The 24,195-nt window shown below is 40.8% G+C and overlaps 1 protein-coding gene across 1 annotated transcript in view; it reads right to left on the bottom strand.

The window, feature by feature from the left end:
• The window catches only part of LOC150077267 (vesicle transport protein GOT1B-like), an 82,637-nt gene that overhangs the window by 26,965 nt on the left and 31,477 nt on the right, over window positions 1-24,195 (bottom strand). Inside the window, exon 3 of the mRNA XM_090386494.1 lies at window positions 3,235-3,413. Coding sequence (XP_090242620.1) covers window positions 3,235-3,413 — 179 coding nt within the window. The remainder of the gene's footprint in view (window positions 1-3,234; window positions 3,414-24,195) is intronic.

Below are 24,195 nucleotides of genomic sequence, written 5' to 3' on the forward strand. Positions count from 1 at the left end.
ATTCAGGATGTACGGTCGAATCCGGCAGTTTAAATAGTTAGCTTTTACAGTGGATGGCAAATCAGGAGTTTTGAAGGTTAAAATGATGGATCGAGTTGGTATGAGATTTCCATCTTTTTTAATCATTATGCGCTTCGCACTGATTACCTTCTGATTACTAAGTTTGTGGACTAATTCCTCCTCAGACACTGAAAGCAGGTCCCACTCTGTGATGAAGCCTTTCGATGAATTTAAAGTATTGTGGGGAGTAACAGATACTGGCAACCCACCAAATGTTTTTGTCTTTAATAGCCACTCAGAATGTTTGGCGGTGGCTGTTTCAACCAGGAGGTCTCCTGATTGCAGTCTCTTCACCATTTTTGGTGATCCTGCAATTGATTCTAAATATTTTTGGATCATAAATGGTGATAGCTTGCCCACAGGCTGAGTAGACAGAGAGTGTATCACCAAAAAGTTAGGGAGGTTATGACACACTACTTCTATTCGAAGTCTTTTAGGTTGGTTTGTCATTTTCACTGGACATTTCTGACCTTGAGCTTGATAGCTCTAAAGGAGGAAAATTATTTAAGTCCATCTTTGCTCCTTTTAGCCCTGGGAGAGTAACTTTCTTCTCCCAGGTTACCAGCCCAACCACGTGAAGGCAGGAGCTGTGCCACCAGTGACCAAACGGTTGAGGAAGTTAGTTGGGATAGTACGAATTAAATAAATATACATGTATAAGGAGAGAAAAGTGAATTTACTTTCTGGATTCTTACTTGAAAGCTTTTAAGTAAAGAATCACTTGAGTAAAACAGGAAGAAAATACACTAAAATAAATATAACTTATTTGCTGAGTAAGAGACCTTGATATATATGGCACAAAAAATCGATAGGTCACTATCGCTTGGCAGGAGCGGGAGTGCAGTAGCACAAGCTCCTTGAGTAGACCGGGGTTCAAGCCCCTGCCTGATAAATACAGTTGATTTGCCAACCCACACTGGACCAGCATGGTAGATTGTGGTCAATTTCCCTCAACATGAATTATTAGTCATGTTAATAAAGTATCTTCTGTCTTCTCAGCCTTGCTGAGAAGACAGAAGATACTTTATTAACATGACTTCAATTCCTGGGTAATTCTTGGGATATACAAGAGAAGGAAGACTGTTCCAAAAAAACAGAAGTAGAAGGGCTAAATGAGGAAGGGAAAAAGTTGGTTCTGTGAGTTTGGAGTTGGATAGGGAATGGATACTCACTGCTTGTGGCAAGTGTTCAGAGTGGGAGAATTGAGAATGCCAATTCAGAAAGACAATGCCCATGAAGTATCTTTGGAAAATCCATGTAGTAGAAACCGAATGTATAAGACTCAGAGAGTGCAAAAGAGTTCTCATTTGTGTGAAAGTTTATTGGCAGAACAGCTACTGTGGCCATAATGTGCCCAAAGTAAGATTTTATAAGCTGACTAGATTTATTTTTTCATTTTGGGTTCATTATATGCAGTTATAGAGACCAGCAAATCTGAGGAAAGCAAACAGCTCATTTATGTTTGAATTTTCTCCTATGATGTGTATTAAGGTCAGATGTTCCTGTGGTGCCTCCGTAGCCAGGTGAGAAGGAGCAGCAGTGCGTAGTACACGCTTCTTGATTAGACCGGGGTTCGAGCCCGTCACCACCAAATACGGAGGATGCGGAAAGGTCAGGGAATGACCACCGCATATTCCCGGAGCAATGTGGCCTTAGTTGCTAATGATCCTAAAAACCAAATAACAAACAGAGGTTCCTGTAGTTGTGCCACTGACCCCAGAGGCTCACATCTGGTGAGTATGAGCTTGGCACACCCAGGGTCCTGAGCTGGATATCATCATTCTTCTCTTTCTTGGTGATTCCCTTCTATTTCTGACTCTTGCTCGCTCGCTCTCTCTCTCTCTCTCTCTCTCTCTCTCTCTCTCTCTCTCTCTCTCTCTGAGTGTAACTCAAAAAAATTTTTTTTGGCTGGTGCAGCAGAAACCTCAGGCTTCCTTGCATTATATGGCTAATAATAATAATAATATGAAAAGCTGCTCTTTGTGCCATCTATCTCCTTCTGTCTCATCTCATGTATGAGCCAGTCTAAAAGGATGCATCTGGCTGTAATATTCATAATAAGTGCACAATCCTACACCAACCGTTATTAAAAATAAATAAATAGATTGTGTTATATTAAAATAATAATGATGTAAATAAATGAAATAAATAGAATGATATATTCCACCGGATAAAACTGATAAAAAGGTAACTGTCTGTACAATAAAATATGAAATTTTAAACTGCAATGAATAAATTATAATAAAACAATGTAGATAAAACACAGGATAATAAAACTGATAAAAGCACAAAAACACCGTAGCTTTCAGAGGCATCCGCCTCCTTTTTCAACAGTGAGGTTTATCGTATGGCACATCCTTAAATACCAGCAGGCTCACGGTTCTCAGCACATGTTTCTTCAGGAGCATGGGCAGTATTTGACAATTACACTCCCAACACACCATAGGAATATCTTTTGTGAGCACATGTAAATGTGTTAAGTGGGGTACCCAATAAACATTCTCATGTCTATTACCCAGAAATATCTTGGTAATAGTCAAGCACCCATGATTCATCACCAGTAATGATGGAAGTAACAAAGTTGGCTCGGCAGCAGCACATTCACGAAGGTCCTAAAATACAAGAACCCACCACTCTCTGTGATCACCAGTGAGGATGCAAGACACAAATCTGACTGCAACCTATTATAATGCCAAATCTTGTATTAAAATTGATTCACATGCCATAAGAAATACAGATTTCATTAGCAATTTTGTGGATAGTTAAATGTCAATCACTCATGATCAGATCATGGATACAAGTGGCTCTCTTTAAACTTTTTGAACTACTGTAATGTCTTTGAATGACACATAGCACCTTCTCTGAAAGCTGTTTTAGCATTTTGTGGCATTTTCCTCCAATTTAAAAATCTCTGATGCAAATATTCAGCTCAGTAAAATCACTTGTTTTAAAATACAATGAAACACATTAAATGCCTTCTATTCAAAGTATGCTAATTCACGCTGACTGCAGATAAATAGGTCAATCATACACCATGTCTAGATGATACACTGAACATTTTGCAAAAAATGTCAACTTGCTATGCTGCTGCAATTTCAAGATACAAAGTTGGTCCCTAAACATTCTGATCTTACATTGTACACACAAATTTTATTTAATTAATATCATACTTACCTGAACAGAAGGAAAAACCCATACATTTCTACAATGATTCCTAACACTGGCCATCCAATAAGAACAATAAGAATACCTCCAAAAAAAGCAGTAGATGCCTTCATTCTGTAATCTCGGAAAAAGAAATGAAGCGTCCTTTTCAATCCAATCATTATGGATAATCCTGCTAAGAAGAGGATCTAGAAAATACAGAAAGACAAGCAGGAGAAAAATAACTCATGCTAAAATTACCTAAATTTTGTAATTTCTTAATAAAATCTTGAAATTGCAGAATAAAACAAAAATCTAGTTAAGTAAAGGAAATTCTTTTCACATACGTTGATAAAGTTTAGCTTATGAATTTATTAACTGAACTATGGAGAGAGAGAGAGAGAGAGAACAATACAAACAGGAAGTCCTAGTTAGTTATTTGGTGTTTAAAGATACACTGGCAGCTAAGGAAATAATTCATCAAGTAAAGGTAAAGAAAAAAACAGTACCACACCAAAAGAAATAAATATATATCAAAAATATAAAAGGATAAATTAAAATACATGTGTATAAATTAATAAATTATAAAAGCTTAAAAATGTTAAGCATATGTCCCTGTCACCTAAAATCTGGCTGAGAGTAAAAGGTTCGGCCAGATTAATAAAATCCATAAACCATAAATTATGCATTGTTAAAAACAGGACATTCCATAAAAATATGAATAATGATTATTATGATTAGCACAAATTATTATGATTAATAATAATGATCAAAACAATTTCACAGTTCTCACACATTGGTGGGTCATTGGTATTTATATTGATATGAGTGTTTAAGGGTACAAGGGCAGCTGAGGCCAAAATGTAACAGTTCCTATATTACCATTCTACAGTAATATAATAATTTGGTCAAGTTTGGCATCAGAAGAATTCATATATGTGTATTTGTTTAAAGAAGGTATACAGTTCAGCTAGATCAGCACTATTTCCAATGATGTGGGTAAGCAATAAAGATTCTCGCATTCGTGACTAAAAGTGGAAAGTATTTTTTCTGAAATGGGAATAGTGCGTACAATCTAAGAATATACAGTGGCAGACAAAAAAAGTGAAACGTATAAGATATTGTTGGATTACAGTCATTTTGTTTGTTGCAAAGCAAAGGTATTGCATCAAATAATGCTTCTATTGCATCAGACAGTAACTGCAAGGTATTGCATCAGCCGTTTCTATAAATACGCCATTGGAAGGGTATACACGCTCATTAGTATCCTGTTCTGCGGAGGTGTAAGCATGGCTCCATATGTTCCATTGACACCAAGAAAAAAAAAGTGTAGCTGTTGCTCTGTCTCAGGAAGGGTTTTGTACGCATGCTATCGCTGATAAAATAGGCTGCCACCAGTCAACAGTATCCTGGGTGCTGAAATTAAAGTGTGAAACCGGTAATGTGAAGAGAAGACCTGGATCAGGCCATAAGAGAGTGACTATGCCTTCCCAAGATCAATATTTGAAACTTCGTAATCACCATGCTAGTGCTCCTGATCTAAAACTGGACTTTGAGATGGCCTCTGGTGTTGAAACAAGTGCACGAACTATCCAAAGACGGTTTTCGAAATGTGGTCTGCATGCCTATCGGCCCAAGAAGAAGCCTTTGTTGACCCAACAAATGAGAAAGAAGTGACTTGCTTGGGCTAAAACGCATGTTTCATCACAAAAGAGCAATGGGACACCGTCATCTTTCCTGATGAATCAAAATTCAACCTGCATGGCATGGATGGGAAGTGACGATATGTCAGAAGACGAAAATCGGAGGCATACCATCCTGACTACATAACACTCACTGTAAAGTTCCATGCCAGTCAGATGGTCTGGGGATGCATAACAAGCAAAGGGTTGGGATGAATTAAGTTTATTAACGGAACGGCAAATGCAGAAACCTACACTGCTATCTTGGAGGAGTTCCTGAAACCCGTTATTAGGGATCACCACACAGACATCCAAAACTGCATTTTTCAACAGGACTCAGCACCTTGCCACACAGCAAAATTGGTAAGTTTTATGCTATTTAGATTCAATGATGAGTTTGTCTTCTTGTCTCAGAAGGCTTATAACATACTTACACCAATGTTTTCCCTCATTTTTTTCCCTTAAGATGCAGTCATACCTCAGAAATGCTGGCATTACAGTGTTGGACTGGCCCAGCAACTGTCGCAACAGCAGATTTGAAGCCTACTGAAAATTGCTGGTACATAATGTTGTCTAAAATTGCTCAGAAGCCAACAAAATAAGATTCATCTGCAGGAGAGCACTATAAGGGTGTGGTACCACGAAATTGAGCAACTGTATATCCAGAAATTGATTAACTCTACACCAGATCGTTGCAAGGCTGTAATTGATGTTCGAGGAGGAACAACAAAATATTGAGGATATATTTTGCCGATTTACAGTATATAATACTATTACATTAACTTGTCATTTTAGTTTGTCCACGTAAATGCAATAAAATGTACATTTGGTTGTCACGATTGCCATTTGCATGATTTCTCATATTTCCATTAATCACGCTGTTTGTTTGTTATTTGGTTTTTAGGAGCATTAGCAACTAAGGCCATATTGCTCTGGGAATATGCAGTGGTCATTCCCTGACCTTTCCGCATTCTCTGTATTTGGTGGTGACGGACTCGAACCCTGGTCTAATCAAGAAGCGTGTGCTACGCACTGCTGCTCCTTCCCACCTGGTAACGGAGGCACCTCATTAATCACGCATTTTACCTTTTGGGAAGATATTTATGGCAGTTAGGTATATCAGGTGGACAGAGATATATATCCCATCTAACAAATGCATTTTGAACATTTCTGCAATCCACAGCGCAAAACACATTATTTGCAAAATTCACAAGTGATGCATTTTTTCTGTCTGCCACTGTATGTTTGACTGTAAGCGGTAATGTACAATGCGCACATCGAGGTGGGTCATCCCTCATGAGAAGAAATGTATTGGTTAGGTGTGTGTGTTCTGATCTTAATCTTTTTAGTACAACTTCTTCCCGTCTGTTTTGTCTTAAGCTGGAAATTCATAATGCTGGTTCCTCTTTGATTTGGAGCAATTTGTTATTCCTTTGTGACTTCCATATATCTGACCACTGAAATATACAGACTTTTTTTATATGCTTCAAATAATCCATGTATAGTACTTGGTAAATTCTTAGTGTTGTACTGTTTGGTTGTCTGATCTACTCTCATTACCTGTGATACCAGAATGCCCTGGAATCGAGCAAAACTTCACTGAATGATTTTTATTCTGTAGATGGTTTAAACAGAAAAGGATTTGTTTTTTGATGTGATGCAGTACTAAAAATTTATTGTCCAATGCAGACACTGCACTCAATGGAATTGGAGTATATTACACTGCTGACACTGTGGAAGGCTAATTTAATTGCATAAAATTATGCAGTATAACTGCTACATTCAGCCGATAGTGATATGGACACTGTAAAAGAAGGAAAGACAGCAGTGGCACCAACGTCAAACCTGTTTTCGAGCCATCTGTATATATTAGGCAGCTTTGCGTATTGTTGAGGGCATGTCCTTTATGTAGTTGTTTAATATTTTTGTCTGTAAGGGATTACTTTCCCCATTGCTGAAAATAGGTATCATAGCAAGAAAGATTTACAGACCAGGGTGGATCGGGTACATCGGTCTCTTGGAGTATATTGTCAAAATTAATATTCCAGGTGGGGAGCAAATCTTTTAGTCTAATACCAGTGGGTCTATTTTCAGTTCGGTTTCTTCTTCTTTTGATGCAGTCTCCTATTGGAGGTTGGGGATCACCACGCTGCACTTCTCTCTGTCTTGTGCGAGATGAAAAAGATCCTCAGCTGATTTGCCAATCCAGCTGCAGATGTTTTTCAGCCAAGAAAGTTTCCTCCTCTTTTTCCCCCTCTATTATTACTTGAAGTAATTTATATTTCACATTTCCTTCTCTTCACTAAGCTCAACAATTTATGTTTCCTTCCTGCTCTTTTCAAGACTTCAATGTTGATGATTCTGTCTAACCAAGATATTTTTAGCATGTGTCTGTAGATCCATATTTTGAAGGCCTCTATTTTGTCCATGCTTGATGTTTGCAGTGTCCAAGTTTCAACTCCGTATAATAGTATGGACCACACAAAGCACCTAATGAATTTCAGTCTGATTGACAGATTTAGAGCTTTGACACAGCATTGTTCTGTATTTTGTAAAGGCATTTCTCGCAACTCCTATATATTTTTTGCTTTAATTTCTACTTCCGGATCTAGATGAGCATTTAGTCAACTACATGGTATTTAAAATGAGTCACTATCTATTGGAGCTCCAATCAATAATAGCTAGACTTAGTTTACTGGAGATTTACTCACAGCCATGTATTTGGCCTTGTTGACATTGATTCTTAAACCCATATCATTACATTTGTTGTTAATACAGTCCAAAAGCAATTGGAGATCTATATTTTCTGTAAATATAGCAGTATCATCAGCGTATCATATGCTATTTATCAGCTGACCATTTATTTTAATTCCTTCTTTTCTTTTCCACAATGCATTTTGGAAAATAACTTCAGAATAGATGGTAAATAGCATGGGCAAAAGAACACAACCCTGCCTTACCCCCTCCTTTTATATTGATCTTGTCAGTTTCACCCTCATCGACAATTACAGTGGCTGTTTGATTCCAGTAGATTTCTTTGATGAGTCTGATGTCCCATCCATCAAGATCTAGCTTTTTAAGTGCTTCTATAAGCTTTACTTTGAAAAGGCTTTCAATTGGGTACAACATGTAAACGTTGTACCCAATTTAAAGCCTTTTCAAAGTCTATGAAGCAGATGAATACTGTCTTCTGGTGTTCTCTACATTTTTGTAACAACATGTTTATACCTAGGAAAGCTTCTCTTGTGCCTAGTCTGCTTCAGAATCCAAATTGGGTGTCAGAGATTACTGATTCACATTTTTTGTAAATCCTGTTTTGGAGTAGCAGTAGCTTCAACATGTGGCTCATTAGACTAATAAGACAAACAGTTTGGTTTACTGTTATAGAACACTGTTCATTCAGGATTGAAGAGCAACCGCCGAACAGGATGGGCTGTAAGGCTTTTAATTTTGGCCGGATATTTGAGGTTGTTGTTGTTGGTTTTGGGTTTAATGACACAAGGGCTACAGATGCCAAACTGTGTCTATTCATAGTTTATTTGCATGACCATATCCTTATAGTTGTTAAATTATATACACTTGTATAGGCCAATACATTTTAAGTAGATTAAAAGTTCTTCAATATTTGCATCATTTCCTAGGATATGAGATAAATGATGTGATATGTTAAGCCTGGACTCTAAATCAAAAGTGTTTGACCAGATGGTTGAACATAAGGGACAATCAAGCAGAAAATGATGGACCGTAAGCTGACTGTGACAGGATGAGCACTGGGGTGGGTTTTCTCCCAATAACAGGAAGAGATGGGTATGATAGGTATGTCCAATTCTCAGCCTTGCCAACACCATTTCCTCTCGTCTGTTTTGTTGGAAGCCTGAGAGCCACAGCTTTGGTTCTTGTCTTATCTGGTAAAGTTTACTGTTAGTATTCGTTTCCCAGATCTGTGACCAGTTGTCATAACATGCTTTGCAAATAACAGACTTATAGTCAGTGTAAGGAACCTGAGGATGTTGTGAGAGAGTGGGTTTAGGATGTTTAGCAGCAAAGTCAGCATTTTCATTTCCCGGAATGCCAGAATGGCCAGGGAATGAATGTGTTTCAATGTAGGATGAGAAATTCTTCCTTATGGCAAAGATATCACTAAGGGAGTCAGTGTAAATTAATGCAGGCGAGATGGAAAGCTCAATAATCTTACTAAATGCTAACTTGATGGCGTAAAGTTCAGCAATGAAGACTGCATGCTAACAGTAGTGTGGCTGTAACTGTACATGTAGGAAAAACTGCTGCAATGCCTACGACACTGTCAGTTTTTGATCCGTCGGTATATATTTTACAGGCACGGGAGGTTAAGAGTAGCCTTGAGGTCCATGAGGTTGTCACAGACATTCTCTCAGATATGCCAGACAAGCTGTTCTTGCTACCTGGGAGTCTAAAACGCTGATGGAACTGATATTCGGGTGACACTCAAGTCAAAGTGGACCCAATTTCGGTGAAGTCCGGACGGTCTATGACAGCCAAATCCTCTGCTTGCACCTTCACGATGGTGGGACTGTTAGTAATACTGGGTATAACCTTCATGCACTACATGGTGGGTGACCACCCAGGTGTGAACCAACGTAAGCAGGGGTCGAGGTGTGGCACCCACACCACATGGAGGAACGCCGCCCCTCTATGTTACCAGGCAGTACTAGGTGGTAGATGACTCTCATCAACCGGTGAAATACCACCACTTTGCTTATTGGAGGCTTGAAGTGGTGGAACCCATGTTTAGTCTCTAGAGCTAAGTTCCGGCCAACCCTTCCCTATCTCTTCCATCATGCAGTATGATTGATGATTTTTGAGGTTATGATGAATGTCGTGGCGAGATCCAATATTCCTTACATTTCGAGGGTACAGCTCTAAAACGGTGTTCGCAGGCCGGCCGATAGTTAGTACACTGGACTGAACCTATTGGTAACTCTCTAGGAAGCTTCCGGATCAGCTAGTGTATAATCTTGCTACCTCTACTCTGCCAGATAGTGACTGGAGGGAGTCCGAGTAGTGTGTATGCGGGGAGCATTGTCGAGGCCACGTTATGTCAAGGATCTGGGTATATTCTTACCACATGTACGCCATATCCAAAAATTTCATTACTTCATACAGCATGTCCCACCCACTTTTTCTTACTATTGAATACACCATGAATTGTCAAACTAATAGAGCAAGCTTATCTGCGAAAAGATCTAAACCTCCCAAGGACTTCCTAATTCATTTCACAAATATACGTGGTCTCAATTCTAATCTCAACGATGTCCATTTCCACTTGCAGTCTTCCAAACCCCATGTACTTTTTCTGACTGAATCTCAGTTATCAGTTGATTCAACTACTGCTCATCACAGATGTCCAAATTATTTGCTGTATGATTCCTTTCGCCTCAAAGGTGGTACTTGTGCATATGTCCGTTCTGATATTCCCTGTCAGAGACTTGGCAATTTGGAATCTCCTCTCTTTGATCTTCTCTGGCTTAAAATCTCTCTACCTCATTGTGTCAAATTCATCTGTTGTCTCTACCATTCTCCCAACTTCACTAATCACTTGGAGCTCTTTGACTTCCTCTCTTTGCAACTTGACTTTCTCCAGTCCAACTTTCCTAACAATGAGGTAATTTTCCTTGGTGATTTTAACGTTCACAACTCCAGCTGGCTTCCGTTTTCTAGTCACACCGACCCAGCAGGTCGAGATGCTGAGGCTTTTGCAATTACTAATGACCTAGCACAGATTGTTCATTTACCTACAAGAATACCGGACAATCCTAATCATACAGCCAATACGCTTGATCTTTTTCTCACAAACAACCCTTCTAAGTACAAGGTTGAAGTGAGAGGTCCTTTAGGCACTTCAGATCACAACTTGGTGATTGTCTCTTCCCCAATGGAACCTTTATCTCATGGCTATTCCCAACCTCGTATTGTTTGGCATTACAAGAATGCAAAATGGGATGACCTGCGAGACTTCTTTTCTTCTTTTCCTTGGTCTGATTACTGTTTCAAAACTTCTGATGTCAATGTTTGCTCAGATCGTGTCAGTGAAATTATTCTTGCAGGAATGGAATCCTTTATCCCACACTCCACTTTAAAATCTCGTCCTTTATCTAAACCTTGGTTTTCCAATAAATGTGCTAAGGCTGTCCAAGAGAAGAACGTTGCATATCGTAATTGGCTTGTTTCTAATTCTTCAGTTTCATTTTCTGCCTACACCAAAGCTCGCAACAATTGTAAAGCAGTTATTAATCAGTCCAAACTAGAGTTTGAACAGGCTAAGAGTAGAAAACTTGCTTCTTGCCCTAACGGTAGCCGAGCATTCTGGTCTCTTGCCAAAGCTATTGGCCGCAACTTTTGCCCATCTCTGCTCCCACCTCTGTCCAAACCAGATGGTTCTGTTGTCACTTCAGCCAAGGATAAAGCTGACCTGCTAGCATCCCATTTTTCTTCCAGCTCATGTATTAATGATCTTGGTAAAACACCTCCCACCATTCCTAACACGCTCCATTCAATGCCTCCTGTGGTCTTCCGTCAAAAGGATATCAGAAGGATTTTGATGAATCTTGATGCTAAGAAAGCTCCAGGTCCTGATGGTATTTCTCCACTTGTTCTCAAAACCTGTGCTCCTGAACTTACTCCTATTCTTTGCCGCCTTTTTTCACTTTCTTATTCCAAAGGTGTTTTTCCTTCTGCTTGGAAATTTGCTCATATCCAGCCAGTTCCTAAAAAGGGTGACAAATAACTCCCATCCAATTATCGTCCCATTGCAATTACTTCTACTCTTTCTAAAGTAATGTAGAAATCAATTAACCGCCAACTCTTAAACTACCTAGAAACCTTCCGTCTGATCAACGATCGCCAGTATGGATTCCGTCAGTGTCGATCCACTGGTGATATTCTGGCTTATGTTACCCATTTATGGACTAATTCAATGGAAAGGTTCGGTGAAACACAAGTAGTTGCTCTTGACATCTCAAAGGCTTTTGATCGTGTTTGGCATAAAGGTCTTCTAAACAAGCTTCCATCTTATGGTTTGCCAACTGTTTTTAGTAATTGGTTATCCAGTTTTCTCTCTGATCGCTCACTGAGGGTGATGGTAGATGGCTCTCTGTCTTCTAACTTCTCCACTAATGCCGGTGTCCCCCAAGGTTCAGGTCTTTCCCCCACTCTTTTCCTCTTGTATATCAATGACCTTCTTCCATTGACTGGAAATCCTATCCATAGTTTTGCCGATGATAGCACATTGCATTCAACTTTCCATTTTGAGAAACCTTGTCCAGCTCAATCAGCTTCAAGCTCTCGAAAATCTGCTGCCAATTCCTTAAATGCCGATCTTCAGGTAATTCTCCAGTGGGGCAAAGACAACTTAGTTGATTTCAACCCTTCTAAAACTCAATCTTGTCTTATATCTCGCAAAAAGGATACTTCTGCTCCTATGCTTATCTTTGGTGACACTCCGATTTCTAGGCAAAATGATATATCTCTTTTGGGGATTAATCTGACCTCTAATCTCTCTTGGCACAAGCATATTACAAATATTGCTTCCTCTGCATCTAAAAAACTTGGTTTTCTCTTTCGCTCTCGGCGTTACTTTTCTCCCAAACAGCTGCTCACTCTGTATAAATCGCAAATCCGCCCTGCCATGGAATATTGTTCCCACATCTGGAGTGGTGCCCCCAAAACCTCTCTCAGGCTTCTTGATTCCATTCAGAAGAGGGCAGTTAGGTTAATTAATGATTCATCTCTAACAGAGTCTCTCCACTCGCTTTCTCATAGATGCACTGTTTCTGCTGCATGCCTCTTCTACAGATACTTCCATGGGCACTGTTCTTCTGAATTGGCTTCTATAATTCCCGCTCTCTCTTTCAAAACAGTCCGAACATGTGCCGCCACCAGCCAACATCCATTTACTGTCCAACTTCAAACCCACAGAACCAACTTTTCATCTTCCTCATTTATTCATTCAACTGCCGTTTTCTGGAACAACCTTCCTTCATACGTATTTCCTGAAAACTACAATCTACAGAAGTTCAAGTCCAATATCAACAAATATCTTCTTTCGTCTTCTCAACCTCCAACCCAAGCACGGTACTAAGTACTATAGGTTATAATACCTCTCGTGTTTGGGGTTCTCATAAAAAAAAAAAAAAAAAAAAAAAAGCATGAGCTGAATGCAACTGTCTGACGTTGTAGGGAAATATGACATTCTTCCCCCACTGGAGGTGTAATAAATTACATCAGGACCCAGGGCACTGTTCTTCACCCATGTAAGTGCATTGTGCAATTCAGTCATAGTCAGTGGCAGATTGTATGAATGTTTGACAGCTGTACTGAAATTCAGTTTGTATTTTTCTGTCTGGGATTTTAGCAAATGAAAGGCTGGTTCATATGTGGTTCGAATGCAGTGGCAACTTCCACAGGTTCGGATATTTCCTTCCCTTTCCGAAATAGAATGAGAGAAGTTGCAAGTATTTGTCATTAATTCGTTTGATTTTTTTTCAGACTGTAGAAGTATCTGTGGATCCGTTTATGGTGGCAGCATAATGCACCCACACTCCTTTATCACTCACTCGTCATACATGACAAGTCATAACTCTTCCTCTCTGTAGGAGGTTGGCTGTGGTTGGATGTTTTCGAAACTGATTCCAGTATTTATTCCTTTCATTTTTAGCAATGCTACATGCTTCATTCCACCACATTTCTGGATGGAGCCATATTTTAAATGATGATTTCGGGATAGCAGATTCAGCTGCTGTCATTATTTGTTGTGTAATATAGCTTACCACAGAATCAACCTTGTCAGTTGCAATGATGAAGGAATCTAAATGAGCAATTTCTTGGTATTTAGTCCAGTTGGCCTTGTCAAATTTACAGATTGTTCTAATGTTACTCTGCGCAGAACTTGTATAGAAATTACAGATGATCGGAAAGTGGTCACAAGGTTGTCGGTAACTGTCCAGTCTACAAGAGGAAATAAATCATCAATACAAATGTTAAATGTATTTAGCAGTCACAGGCTTGAACCCTGGTCCACTCAAAGAGCACGTGCTACTACACTCAAGGTCCTGACCACTCGGCTAGTTCTATGTGTGATCACCGTTGTTTAAAATAGTTAGATTGTGTTTATCTAAGACTTTTTCAATTCCTCTGCAGTCAAGATGTTGAGAACCTCATAGGGGGGTGATGGCCATTCCAGTCACCAATAATACAGAAAGGAGTAGGTATTTGTTTTATTAAGTTGTCTAAATCAGCAAGGGTGTAAGTGTGGTTTGATAATAGATACAATGCAACTAATATTATCATTATGCCAATGGTGATGTGGGCTGCAATTGTCTTCAACAGTGTTTGCAGGGAAACAGGTCTAGAGGGAATTGAGTTTACTAAGAGCGCTGCCCCTCCATGTGCTGCATTAGACAAGTTTCTATATTTTCTATACATGGTGAAGTGTTTTATTGTTATACACTGAAAGGACAGAATTCATGGGATACCTGGTTCATGGGCAACACGATGCTGTCAGCTCTCTCGCTAGCAGACAAACCCACCGATTGGCAGGTTTATAGGTACACTAGGGGCCGGCTTTAGGGTAAGGCCGAGTAGGCACTGGCCTATGAGTGCCAAGGTTTAGGGGCGCCAATGCCCCTTACAATTTTGTGCAAATTGGTAAAATTAATCATTCTAAAAAATGAAAATCTTCACATCAGTGAGAGGGGGGTGCCATATACCTTTGTGCCAGCCCTGGGTACACCCCGACATTGAAAGAAGGATGATAGTGGGTGCTCGACGCATGGGTCACTCTATCACAGAGGTGGTACAGAAATTGCACTATCCCCATTCGATAGTATCAAGAGTGTATCGGGAATATGCCATTTCCGGAAAACATCTCATCGTGGACAGCACTGAGGGGGGGGGAGAAAGGTGTTTAATGAATGTGGCTGTCGACGTCTATCTCGCAGTTTCAGCCAAATGGAGAGCAACAGTGGCACAAATCTCTGCCGACTTCAATGAGCATTAGCTGCAATACGTTATTGGAGCCGCCGACCCACCAGAATCCCATTGCTAAGACCACAACACAGGACTCTACACCTCAATTGGGTGAAAGAACATCGGCACTCGGACTTGGATGATTCGAGACAGGTCTCCTGGTCCGATGAGTCCTGTTTCCAGTTATTTTGAGTGGACGGAAGGGTACGTATCTGGTTGAAACCGCACAAAACTATGCACCCATCATGTCAACAAGGAACTGTTCAGGCAGGTGGATGGTCAGTAATGGTCTGGGGAATGTTCAAGTGGCACATGTTGGAACCTCTGGTACATCTAGATTCATCTCTGAACAGTCCAGGTTATGTGCCCATCCTTGCAGACCATCTGCATCCCTTCATGGTCATTGTGCACCCACAGGACAATGGACTCTCAGCAGGACAATGCGACTCCCCACACAGTTGTAGTGACTAGAACATGGTTTGAAGGGCATTCCGAAGATTTTAATACCATGAATGGCCTCCCCCATTCATCAGACATGAATCCTGTGGAGCATCTTTGGGATGCTGTGGAAAGGTCCATTAGAGCTTTGGATCCTCCATCCAGGAATGCGACAGATTATGGTGAGCATGCATGAATGGAAATACTTGTGAACCAATGAACTCAATGCTTTACCATCTTACCCTTATCCGGGAGAAAGGTGGGCCTACCCGTTACTAGTCAGGTATCCCATGATTTAGCATTAGTTGAGGCTTATGATGCGAGAAAGCAAGCTTATATAGCATCAGCCATAAAATAAAATAAAATTAAAAAAAACAGGGGAAAAAAAAAAAGAAACACCTTCCCATTTCAACCATCAGGTCACTCCAAATGTTTGTCTAGGTCAGTCTTAAATTTATTTAAGCTATCAACTTCCACAACAACAGATAGAAGTCTGTTCGGGCAATCAACTACCCACTGGCTAAAGACAAACTTCTGCACATCTATTCTACAACTTTCTTTCTTCAATTTGAATGTATGTCCTCTCAGATTCTTAATCTGAGCAAGCGGAAGTATCCCATCAGCATTGAGCCTGCTCAAACCATTCAAGGCCTTATACACCTCAATCAGATCACCTCACAGGTGCCTAGCCTCCAGATGCTGCAACTTGCAGAACTTAAGACTCTCTCGGTAAGAGCAACCCCCTTTGTTCCTCTCACCAATCTTGTTGCCCTTCTCTGTACTCGTTCTAGCAACTCTACATTCTTCCTAAAATGAGGTCTCCAGACCTGTACGCAGTACTCAAGGTAATGCCTGACCATTGCCTTATACAAAGAGATAATCACCTCCTTGTCTCAGCTAGCAAAATTCCAATATATCATTGACAAAACTCCATGACCTGCTCTAGCAGCCCATCTGCACTGCGCAGAGAACTTCATATCTGACTGCACAATTATCCCCAGGTCTTTTACATTTTCCACCTACCTGAGTATAGTACCAACACAGTTGGTACGTTGCTATTGGGTTACTGCTACCCACATGCAGTACTTTGCATTTCAATGTTAAACTTCAGTTGCCCCTTCTCAGCCCATCTGTCTAACTTTTCTAGATCCTTTTGCAGTAGCGTACTGTCTTTACTGTAATTAACAGTAAAGACCTTTGTATCATCTGCAAACTTCAACATTAAGCCTTATATACCTTCATCGATATCATTGATAAATACACAAAACAACCGAACCCTGGGGGAATCCACTAATAACATTAGTCCACGTAAAACAGTGTCCATTCATTACCACTCTCTGCCATTTCTCACTCAGCCATCCCTTTATTCATTGCAGCAACTTGCCCTTAATGCCATACTGCTCCCATTTGTACAGCAGTCTTCCATGTGCAACAGTATTAAACGCTTTCCTGAAATCCAAGTATATAATATCAAAATTATTTTTTGCATCCAGTTCCTTTGTGACCATATCGTTGTATCCAATCAATTTGGTCAGACAAGACTTCCCCCTTAACAAACCCATGCTGTGTCTGAACTATTACAGCAGTTTTGTCTAGGTGATCCTGCTTCACTTCTTTAACCAGTGACTCCATTTTTTTCCCTGGAACAGAAGTTAAACTAACAGGTCTATAATTATTTGTCACCCTTTGTGAATTGGGGATACATTTGCACCTCTCCAGTCCATGGGGACCTCCCCTGAATCTGAGTCAGGAGAGGATGAGGGTTGAACTTCATAGATGATAAAGCCTGAAATGAACTCAAAGAATCGGTATATATATTTTTTTTGCAGTGGGTAGCTTGTATACGATCCAAGGCTAGCTCAACTGCATGCAGCTCTGCAGTGGACATACTGCATTTGTGGGAGATCTGCTCAGATACCGTGGTGTCTGGGAAAACAACCGCAGATCCGACAGACACTTCTGACCTCGAGCCATCTGTGTAGACGGGCAAGAAGTCAGAATGTTCAGAGCGCTGTGCTAAAAGAGCTGCAGGTAGACAGCGGATGGAGTACTGTCTTTTCTCCAGTTGTTAAGGGAGAAGTTGCAGTTTGGGACACAAGCATGCTAGGGTGGATAAGGTTGCCCTGGTGATGAGGCAATGTTGTCTAATGTGATGTCCAAATCGCTCAGTAGCTTTTGGATACGAATACCGAATGGTTGATTTGCAGTCTGGTGAGTGTTGTACAGATTTTTCCAACGTAGCTCAAGAACGGGTGTCCACATGGGATGGTCTGGCAGGGATTTCAGTTTCAATGCATACTGTAGAGACAACTGTTTCCTACGAAGCAATAATGAGGGCTCATTCGCTTCGACATATAGGCTCTGGACAGGAGATGTTCGAAATTCTCCAGTGGTAATACGGATCACCCGATGGTGGATGGGATCCAGCCATTGGAGTACAGTGAGTATAGCAGATGTGTATACCTGGGACTCAATCTAACATAGATTGCATGAGTGCATGATAGAAGCACAATAGAGTACATCGATCAGCACCCCAAGAATTTGAAGAGACTGCACGTAGGATATTCAAGCCTCTCGTGCATTTCACATATAGTTAACGGATGTGTTGTAGAAAGGTCAACTTTTTATCAAATACGAGTCCCAAAAATCTAGTCACAGGTTTGTTTGTTTGTTTATTGTTTATTTGGTTTTTAGGAGCATTAGCATTAGTAGAGGCATATGATGCAAGAAAGCAAGCTTATTCAGCATCAGCCAAAAAAAAAAAAAAAAAAAAACCCTCTCCCATTTCACCCCTCCGTTCGTTCGAAATACCTGTCCAGTTGAGCTTTAAATTTGTTTAGGCTATCAACGTCAACAACAAGTGATGGAAGTCGGTTCCACCAACCAACCACCCGCTGGCCAAAGGCAAATTTCCGCACATCTATCCTACATCCGTCCTTCTTCAATTTGAATTTATGCCCTCTGAGGTGATTATTGGGAGAAAGATGAAGAATCCCATTGGCATTGAGCATGCTCAAACCATTCAAAGCCTTATACACCTCTATCAGATCACCTCGCCGGTGCCTAGTCTCCAGACTCTGTAATTTGCAAAACTTAAGCCTTTCTTCGTAAGAGCAACCCTTTGTTCCATTTACTAATCTTGTTGCCCTTCTCTGTACCCATTCCAGCAGCTCTACATCCTTCTTGAAATGAGGCCTCCAGACCTGTATACAGTACTCAAGATGTGGCCTAACCATTGCCTTATACAAGGGAATAATCACCTCCTTATCCCTGCTAGAAAAATTCCTGTATATCATTGACAAGACACCATGAGCTACTCTTGCAGCTCGTCTGCACTGCTCAGAGAACTTCATATCTGCCTGCACAATTACCCCCAGGTCCTTTTCATTCTCCACCACTGTCAGTGTAGTACCGCAGAGTTGATACATTGCTCTGGGGTTACTGTTACCCATATGTAGTACTTTACATTTGTCAATGTTCAACTTCATTTGCCACCTCTCAGCCCATCTGTTCAACCTTTCCAGATCCTGTTGCAGCAGCATAGCGTCAGTAGTGTCCTGAACAACCCTGCCAACCTTTGTATCATCTGCAAACTTAGACATTAAACTTGATATCCCATCATCAATATCATTCATAAACACCGAAAACAACAATGGACCCAACACTGAACCTTGAGGAACTCCACTAATAACATTAGTCCACGTTGAGCAGTGTCCATTGATTACCACTCTCTGTCTTCTGCCACTCAACCATCCCCTTATCCATAGCAGCAATTTGCCTCCAATGCCACACTGCTCCAATTTGTGCAGCAGTCTACCATGTGCAACAGTATCAAAAGCCTTTCTAAGATCCAAATATATAATATCAAAGTTATTCCCTGCATCCAGTTCTTTTGTGACTACATCATAGTATCCAATCAAATTGGTCAGGCAAGACCTGCCCTTAACAAAACCATGCTGCGTCTGAGCTATAACTGAATTCTTGTCTAGATGATCCTGCAGTGCTTCTTTAACCAGTGCCTCCATTAATTTACTACCTGGAACAGAAGTTAAACTAACAGGTCTATAATTACTTGTGTCAGCCTTTGATCCTCCTTTGTGAATTGGGGTTACATTTGCACATCTCCAGTCTATGGGTACCTCCCCTGAGTCCAAAGAAGCTCTCATAATTATGGCTAGGGGTTTGCATACTTCCTTTGCTGCCTCCTTTAATATAACTGGATAGATCCCATCCACCCCAGGTGCCTTTTTTATGTTTATCCTCAACAATCTCTCCTCCACTTTCCTCTCAGTTATTACAAAATCATCCAGCTCACTGCCAATGTTTACTTTACCTACATCATTCTCCTTCCTGAATAACTCCTCATGTGTGAATGTAGATGCAAAATACTCGTTTAGATTGTTAGCCACCTGAGCAGGATCCTCAACTGTTGAACCATCAATATCCAGTGGACCAATCTGATTCATCCCTTTCCTTCTCGAGTTCAAGTATGTAAAGAACTCCTTTCTGTTCTTCTTTGCATCCTTTGCCAAGGATTTTTCGTAGTCTGCCTTTGCCTGCCTAATCTCCTTTGTGACTTGGTTACAGACCAACTTATATCTATCATAGGCTTCCATGTCACCCATTAATTTGTATGTATCCCATGCATTTTTCTTCTCTGCCACATGTCTCATTAGTCCATCTGACAACCATTTAGGCCTAAACCTTGAACAATATTTCTTAGTTGGTATGTAAAGCCTGGTAGCCACCAAGATTAGTTCCTTGAATGCTTCCCATTTTGAGTTTGCTGTTGGTAACATCATCAGTTGGTCCCACTGTATAGAATTTAAATACTGTCTCAGGCCATCATAGTCACCTTTACGAAAACAAAAACCCTTCCCTTTACCTCTGATGGTAGTTACCTCCTTGAGTAAATCCCACTTCAACACACTGTGATCACTGCCACCTAGTGGTTCATTTATCTGCAGCTTCTTAATGCATGAAGAATCACTACTGATAATCAGATCAAGAGTATTGCTCCCTCTTGTTGCCTCACAAACATGCTGATGTAGAAAACAATCATCCAATAAATCCACAAAAGCCTTGCTAGTGCGCGAGTGACCAACCCACAAATTCCAGTCAATATCTGGGAAATTAAAATCCCCCATTATAAGACTCTCTGATTTACTGGCCCACTCTATTTCCCTGTACAATATATTATTATACTCATCAGAGTCATTAGGCCTATAGCACACTCCTACTCTCAATTTTGATTTCCCTATGCTTATGTCACACCAAACTGACTCGACACTGCCCTGTCCATCGATGTCAACTGGCTTCACTTCCTTTGACTTTATGTGTTTCTTAATTAATAGCATAACCCCTCCTCCCCTCCTGTCCTGTCTATCCTTTCTATATACATTGTATTCCCCAAATTCCAGTTCCGCATTACTTATATCTGTGTGACACCACGTCTCTGATATCCCAACAATATCTGCCTTTGATGTTTTGAGCAATACCTCAAATTCATCAAATTTATTTACCAAACTCCTAGCATTGGTGTACACGCAGGTATACATGCACCTGTTTCTATTCTTAGCTACCCTAACACAACCCATGTGTTTACTTGTAACGCAATGACTACCAGCAGTCTCTGAAATATCCTGCATCTTGTTTTTCAGACTTCTGCTCATTTGAATAGAAGCAGTGCAAGAATCACTTCCACCTCTGCCAGTGGCTACTGTTAATCTATTAGTCCTTGTATCCCCCCCAACTAGCAGTTTTCCGACCCACCTAACACTGCCTCGACAGCATCAGCAAAAATTCTTGCACCCTTTCTATTTAAGTGTATCCCATCCCTGTAGAAGCAATCTCTCCTGTTAACAAGTACAGTACTCTGAAAAAAATTCTACCCCTTGAGCCTTGCACAATCCCTCCAGGGCCGAATTGATCGACAAGGCTCTCATCATATACTCCCTCCTATCGTGTCTGGGCAGAATTGCAGACACTTTCAAGTTCAACCCTAATTCACGGCTTTTTTTCAACAGTGACCTGTACTTGCTAAGTAATTCCGCCGGTCTCCTACTCTTAATATCATTAGTGCCAACGTGTACAACTATATCACCTTTTGTGCCCTTAAAAGATGATATCCGCTCTACAACGTCATCAACCTTTGCCCCTGGCAGACATACCCTGGTCCTATTCCACCTATCCTTTTTACAAAGCATGTTCCCCGTTAGCAACTAAGGCCATATTGCTCCGAGGATATGCGGTGGTCATTCCCTGACCTTTCCATATCCTCCGTATTTGGTAGTCACGGGCTCGAACCCCAGTCTAATCAAGAAGCATGTGCTACGCACTGCTGCTCCTGCCCACCTGGCTACGGAGGCGGCCACTCTAGTCACAGGTACTACCGGAATAGCATTTTGTCCAAGCCTCAGTTCAGGTTCGGGATGAAGGTTGCGTTTTCTACAAAAATGCATGCAAACAGTCTTTTGTGGAGAGAACCTGAATCCGTTATTCATTGCCCATGAGTTCAGATGGTCAACAGCATGTTGCAGTTGCCTCTCAATTACCCTCATGTTGCAGGAGTGACAGAATATGCTGAAATTGTCAACACAGAGGGCACAGTTTACAGTTGGAGGAAGTTGTTCTGTGATGGAAATCACTTTGATGGCAAAAAGCGCGTAACACTTAAAATGGATCCTTGAGGTACTAACTCCTCTGGGCTAAAAGTGCGAGCAGGGTAGATCCTACACAGACTTGGAAAGAATGATGAGATAAAAAGATTTTAATAAAATTGGGAGATGACCTCTAAGACCAGTGCTATAAAGGCTTTTAAAATTCCCAATCTCCAAGTTGTGTCATACGCTTTTTCCATATCGAAGAACATGGACACTGGGTGTTCTTGTTTTAAAAAGGCATCTCAAATGGAAGTTTTGAGCTTGATTAAATGGTCTAAAGTTAACCTATTCCTATGGAAGCCACACTGCAATTTGGAGAGGAGCCCATTTGCCTCCAGATACCATATAAGGTGGGCATTGACCATTCTCTCCAGAATTTTGCACAAACAGCTAGTCAGAGCAATAGGACGGTAGTTCGTTGGGATTTTAGGATCCTTTCCTGGCTTAGGAAAGGCAAACACGATTGCCTTATGCCAGGAATCTGGAAACTGCTCTTCTTGAAATATTCTGTTATATAGAAAGAGCAGTTGGTTCATGGATTTTGCTGACAGATGTTTGATCATTTCATAATGGATAAGATCTGGTCCAGCAGCACTTGCCTTGGTAAGACTCAGAGCTGTTTCTAACTCTTCCATGGTGAAGGGCCAGTTATAGGGATGAGAATTTTTAGATTTAAAGTTAATTGGCTGCTTTTCAAGTTTGTCTTTCCAGACAAGAAATTCTGGGGAGTAAGAAGATGTTGACAAGATGGCAGAAAAGGTCTCCCAAAGTGTGTTGGCTATTGCAGTTGGGTCTGCAATCATGCATCCCCTATATTCCAGGACAGATAAAGGGTGCGATGTATACTTCCCCTTAATTTTCCGGATTTTGTCCCAGATAGCTTTACTGCTGGTTGATGGGGTAATAGTGGATGTAAAGCAGATCCACGATTCCTTTTTGCTCTGACAGCGAATATATCATGCTCTGGCATGTGTATATTTGAAGGCTAAGAGATTGGCTATGATAGAATATTGTCGAAATATCCCCCAATCTTTATTTTGTGCCTTTTTTGCTGCTGTGCATGCAGTATTCCACCAGGGTTTTGGAAATAGCGGAAACCAGGTAGATGTTTTCGGAATTGTAGTTGCAGCTGCATGAACAATGGTTTCTGTGATGTATGGCACTGCATCATTGATAGGATACTGACTGACTGTACTGATGTTAAAGTCTACCAGGTGTTGAAAGGAATTCCAGTCAGCCTGATCAATCTTCCATCATGGTAACCTAAAAGATGGACACGACCTCACATTAAGTAGGTTGGTTATCATGGAGAAGTGATTGCTTCTGTAAAGGTTGTCTTCTACCTTCCAAGTGAATAAAGGAAAAAGAGAGGGGGAGCATATACAGAGATCAATAGCAGAGAACGTACGGGTAGGCACGTGGAAAAAGGTATTAGTTCCCACATTTAGAAGGGAAAGGTCATTGTCAGTGAGTATATGCTCTATGACACATCCCCTTCCATTAAGGTCGGCACTACCCCACAGGGTTTTATATCCATTGAAATTGCCCAGGAGTAGGCAGCTGAACAATGATATCATCAATGTCTTTCTGGGAGATATCAGCCCCAGATGACAAATAAACCAACAGACTGTTAATAAGAACCCTACCGTAAGGCGAACCGCTACCGCTTCTATGTTGGTGGAGAGCTCAATAGGTTGAAATGGGATATGGCTGCCCAGAAGTATAGCAACAACCCCATGGGCAGGTTCATCCCAGGTTCTGTCCTTTTGAACGATAGTGATGTTACGAAGGGAAGGGTTTTCGTTTGCATTCAGGTATGTCTCCTGTAAGCAAAAGCAAACTGGCTCATGCTTTTGCAGGAGGGCCTTGATGTCATCATTGTTTCGCCGGAATCCACGACAGTTCCATTGTAGGAATTTAGCCATTATTTTGGCTTGATGGATCCTCAGGCAGCTTCCAAGGTGCTGAGGGCATACTTTTGTCAGTCTTGGATTTATCCTTTCTGGGGATGTATGGAAGCTGTCCAGTGTCCATTTCCTCCACAGCAAAGAGTTACAAGACTGAATCATCTTGTACCTCCTTCTCCTCGACATCCATGTTTTCTAGGGTACTAGGGGGGCTTTAACTTTCTTAGTCCTTTCTTTGACAATTTCTTTTGTTACTTGTGGAGTATTAGGAGGTACTGATATAGGAGTGGCAGCTGATTG

This window comes from Mastigoproctus giganteus, chromosome 12 (assembly GCF_048544385.1).
Source record: "Mastigoproctus giganteus isolate SK-2022 chromosome 12, ASM4854438v1, whole genome shotgun sequence".
Lineage (NCBI taxonomy): Eukaryota > Metazoa > Arthropoda > Arachnida > Uropygi > Thelyphonidae > Mastigoproctus > Mastigoproctus giganteus.